Source organism: Arachis duranensis, chromosome 6 (genome assembly GCF_000817695.3).
Source record: "Arachis duranensis cultivar V14167 chromosome 6, aradu.V14167.gnm2.J7QH, whole genome shotgun sequence".
NCBI lineage: Eukaryota > Viridiplantae > Streptophyta > Magnoliopsida > Fabales > Fabaceae > Arachis > Arachis duranensis.
Genome location: NC_029777.3, coordinates 17,418,905 through 17,423,959, shown reverse-complemented (window position 1 = coordinate 17,423,959; position 5,055 = coordinate 17,418,905). Strand labels below are relative to the sequence as shown.

The window sequence follows — 5,055 nt, the reverse complement described above, 5'->3', positions numbered from 1 at the left end:
TGAGCCACGCGACGCGTGGCCCCTATTCCAGTAAACATGGTTTTCTGAGTTTTAAACCCTATCTTGAACTTCTAAACCTCTATTTTCATTCCTTTAGTAAAAAATAATAGTATTAAACCAGATAATCAGATGAAGTTAGGAAGTGGGCATAACTTGGAGCTGAAATAAAGCTGAAAATGATTAATTGAATTATGAAATGTTATGAATGATTATGTATAATACTTGGCTTGATTAATTAAATGATCTGAGATACGAGCTTCCCTGGGTAAAGTATCGTGGCTTGTCACCACGTGTACCAGGTCAAAAACTCGATACTCTATTGACCCTACGATGTAAGGGTGACCGGGCACTTATAAATTCCTGGGAATATTACCCCCATTGAGCAATATTGATTATTTGAGAAAAACATATGCATAGACTTTTGGGGATGCACGTCGAGGGACAGTCCAAAGGTTTAGCAAACCGGACTTGTCAGGTTGGCTTAATAACCGACAGATGAGACTCATCAGCCATAGGACAAGCATGCATCATGTGCATATTACTTGAATTACTTTTTTGTGCATTAACTGGGTGTGCCTAAGTGTATTTGCTATGTTAAATGTATATTTACTACCTGCAGTACTTGTAACCTTCTTGTGTTTGCCTTTATCTTCTTATTTGTCTATGATATGTTGTCGAAGATGGAAGTATGGTGGAAAGGCGGTAAAACTAGATTTAAGATTAAGTTAAGTTAGGCTTAGATACTCATAGAAAACCACCTTTATGTACTTAGTTTTCTCTCCGCAAGACTTGATCCTTTTGACCCTCTTAGAGGCTTATGGAGAAACAGGATTTTGTTTATGTAAATTTGGGTTTTGGATATGTATATATATGTGTATATATTCTCCGGCCAGCCTTGACTTCGTGGGCTGAGTTAGGAGCAAGGTTCAGAAAACAAGACTGGTTATCAAACCGCTCTAGTCACTGGTTTACTGGTCTAACCGGTTCAATTGGGGGTTCAACCGGAAAAACTGTTTTAGAATAGAATAATAAATAAATTATAAATACACATCCTAAAATATAATTATAGTCTGATATAAATCTTAAAATATCTTCGAAATTTAAAACACTATATAAAATATCATCAACCAAATACATATGATCTTATCAAAATCTAAACTCAAAAGTTAAATAGTAATAAAAGCATATCTAAATATTAAATCCCAACATCTTAGTTTATCAATCATCAAAATCCGCAAGAACTTGTTGCAAATCTGCTTCGGTGGGATGATCTTCACCTTCATTCCCACCCTGATCAGCAGAAGAATCAAGAGATGCAGCATAAAGACCACTACTACCACCGCCACTTTGATATAAATCAGCATCAATTTCACCTAATAAAATAGACATGTTATCATTATATTATAAACTAACAACATTCTAATAAATCATTAGAAATTAAATATACTATACTCACGCAATAAGTCATCCACATTACTAGGAAAATTAGGCTCTTTCTCTACTACCTCTTCAGTCACCCAAAAGTCAACTTGACTGGTACTTTCATAATCAATTGGATCATATTATGTCTTTTGCTTTCTTTTTTCTTTTTCCTTCCTAAAAAGTTAAATACAATATATGAAGATTTAATCATTTACAAATTTGTTATGCTAAAGATTACAAATGAAACAATATAGTATTTCATGAAACATATATTACCTGGATTTAAGACGCAAATTATAAGTAACATAAACAATGTCATTAAGTCTATAATGCTCCAATCTATTTCTTCTTTTTGTATGAATCTGGTCAAAAAGGCTCCAATTTCTCTCACACCCAGAAGAAGCAGATGCTTGGCTAAGAATACGAATAGCTATCTTTTGTAGACATGGAGCAGAGCCTCCGAATAACCTCCACCATTCATCTACCAATTATAAAATCATAACATATTACAAGATATCAATTAAGAACATAGGAGCATAAAACAAGTTACTATTAATTAAACAAATATTCAGCCATATTCTTACCAGGCTTAAGTTCAGATGCAGCTGGAATAACTTCTTGTCTATCAAAACTTTCCTTCTGATCTCTAAATAAATGCATTTCTTTCATTGCCTGAACTGAATCCAAATTGTTACACTTGCAATAAAAGTTAACAAGATCAAGCAAACCTCGCATAACATTAGGTGCTTCTTTATAATTTTCATTAAAAAAGAATTTAGGATTCAGGAAGTAAGCTGCCGCATGAAGATCTTTCTTCAAATGCTTGTCCCATCTTGAGTTGATAATATATGTGTACGGCTGATATGCAGTCTTGGATTGCCTAAACATCTCCTTAATTGCATCTTCTGCCCTTAGCATTCCTTCATAAATATATCCCAAAGATGGTTTGTCATCAGCATCAACAACCTTCAGCAAGTAAATCAGATGGCCCACAGGTTTACATATAGTAAAGCAATCGTCCCAAAATTTACAGTCTAGAATAATAGCACTCACAGCTCTACCAGTAGCACTCCTTCCTAATTTGTGATTAGTGAAAATTGAATCTACAACCAATTGTTGTAACTCCTTTTTACGGTCAAAGATGCTCTTCAATGTAATAAACACAGTTGCAACCGGGTTACACCAGGACATACAATTTCTCTCTAATGAGGTCTTTGTCTTAGCCAAGATAAGAAAACCGTATGATTGTACACAAATACTGTGATCTTTGAAGTACGAGTTGCAAGGTTAGAAATATGTGCCATGCTGCTTATATCTTTTAAAATAAGATTAAGGTAATGAGCAGCACATGGTGACCAATAAATATTATCATATTTTCTATTGATAAGCCTACCAGCAGCAACATAATTGGCCGCATTGTCAGTCACAACATGCACAATATTATTTGGGCCAATCCATTCAATCACCTCAGAAAATAAATTACACAAGTGTGAAGCATTTTTTACCATACTGGAAGCATCTACTGATTTCACAAAGCACAAATCTTTAGAACAATACACCAAGAAATTGATTAACGTTCTTTGTCTTTGATCTGTCCAACCATCAACCATGAGGGTACTGATGAGCGGATAATTTATACGCTTTTTGGCATTGTTTTTAGTATGTTTTTAGTATATTTTAATTAGTTTTTATTATATTTTTTATTAGTTTTTAGTTAAAATTCACTTTTTTGGACTTTACTATGAGTTTGTGTGTTTTTCTGTGATTTCAGGTATTTTCTGACTGAAATTGAGGGTTCTGAGCAAAAATCTGATTCAGAGGCTGAAAAGGACTGCAGATGCTGTTGGATTCTGACCTCCCTGCACTCGAAGTGGATTTTCTGGAGCTACAGAAGCCCAATTGGCGCGCTCTCAATGGCGTTGGAAAGTAGACATCCTGGGCTTTCCAGAAATGTATAATAGTTCATACTTTGCTCGAGATTTGATGGCCCAAACCGGCGTTGCAAATCAACTTCAGAATTCCCAGCGTTTAACGCTGGAACTGGCATAAAAATTGGAGTTAAACGCCCAAACTAGCATAAAAGCTGGCGTTTAACTCCAAAAAAAGTCTCTACATATGAAAGCTTCAATGCTCAGCCCAAGCACACACTAAGTGGACCCAGAAGTGGATTTTTACGTCATTTACTCATTTCTGTATACCTTAGGTTACTAGTTCACTATTAATAGGATCTTTTGACATTGTATCTGTACCTCATGACACTTTACACGTTTCTTTGTGTACCTTCTACGGCATGAGTCTCTAAACCCCATGGTTGGGGGTGAGGAGCTCTGCTGTGTCTTGATGGATTAATGCAATTACTACTTTTTTTCATTCAATCATGCTTGCTTCCATTCTAATATATTACTTGTTCTTAAACCGGATGAATGTGATGATCTGTGACACTCATCATCATTTTCAACTATGAACGTGTGCCTGACAACCACCTCCGTTCTACCTTAGATTAAGTAGATATCTCTTGGATTCTTTAATTAGAATCTTCGTGGTATAAGCTAGAACTGATAGCGGCATTCAAGAGAATCCGGAAGGTCTAAACCTTGTCTGTGGTATTCTGAGTAGGATTCAATGATTGAATGACTGTGACGAGCTTCAAACTCCTGAGGGCTGGGCGTTAGTGACAGACGCAAAAGAATCACTGGATTCTATTCCAACCCGATTGAGAACCGACAGATGGATAGCCGTGCCGTGACAGGGTGCGTTGAACATTTCCACTGAGAGGATGGGAGGTAGCCACTGACAACGGTGAAACCCTTGCATACAGCTTGCCATGGAAGGAGCCTTGCGTGCTTGAAGAAGGAGACAGTAGGAAAGCAGAGATTCAAAAGATAGAGCATCTCCAAAACCTCAACCTGTTCCCCATTACTGCAAAACAAGTACTTATTTCATGTTCTTTTACTTTTCACAATCAACCTTGATAATTATTGATATCCTGACTAAGATTTACAAGATAACCATAGCTTGCTTCAAGCCGACAATCTCCGTGGGATCGACTCTTACTCACGTAAGGTATTACTTGGACGACCCAGTGCACTTGCTGGTTAGTTGTGCGGAATTGCAAAAGTGTGATTGCAATTTCGTGCACCAGGTACATCCGGTTTCCTTTCATGCACTCCTATAACTATCAACTAGCATTTTACTTTCACTTTTAAAATCAGCCAACCCTTAACTTATCATAAGAAGGCCCCTTGTAACCAGGTCCAATACTACCAACACCATCCAACATATCTTGGAAATATGGCGACATCACAGCATTAAATGGAATATTACAATCCAAAAGCCACCGAGTAAATCGTTTATCAACCTCGTGTATCACCTCTTTGTTTTGCATAACACTTTTAATATTTGGTTGAGCTCCTGGAGTTGTTCTGGTGCAAACATAGGAGGAATGACTTTGGCTTTTTTCTTTGGATCGCCTCCAACTCCTTGCTGACTTGAGGTACACTGCTGTTCCTATTCTTCTTGAGCTATTGCCTCATCAATTGCATCCTCTACTTCATCGCCACCCTCTTCACCAAAACTTACTTTTCTTTTCTTTTTGCTGGTCTAAATATCTTTCAACAAACTTTCCATCTATTT

The 5,055-nt window shown here is 36.7% G+C and overlaps 1 protein-coding gene across 1 annotated transcript; it reads right to left on the bottom strand.

The window, feature by feature from the left end:
- Positions 1 to 1,218: 1,218 nt before the first annotated feature.
- LOC110273134 (uncharacterized) lies at positions 1,219 to 2,613 on the bottom strand. Its single transcript, XM_052262978.1, has 4 exons — positions 2,007 to 2,613; positions 1,699 to 1,903; positions 1,457 to 1,533; positions 1,219 to 1,373 (listed from the first exon to the last, which is right to left on the bottom strand). Exons 1-4 carry the CDS (start codon positions 2,611 to 2,613, stop codon positions 1,219 to 1,221), a joined length of 1,044 nt encoding a protein of 347 aa, XP_052118938.1.
- Between the last annotated feature and the right edge of the window lie 2,442 nt (positions 2,614 to 5,055).

Coding starts and splice junctions, on each gene's coding strand:
- LOC110273134 (XM_052262978.1), bottom strand. CDS start 2,613: ATGTCCTGGTGTAACCCGGTTGCAACTGTGTTTATTACATTGAAGAGC. Junction 1,904..2,006: donor TGCATCTGAACTTAAGCCTG/GTAAGAATATGG, acceptor TATAATTGGTAG/ATGAATGGTGGAGGTTATTC. Junction 1,534..1,698: donor AATTTGCGTCTTAAATCCAG/GTAATATATGTT, acceptor TGAAAGTACCAG/TCAAGTTGACTTTTGGGTGA.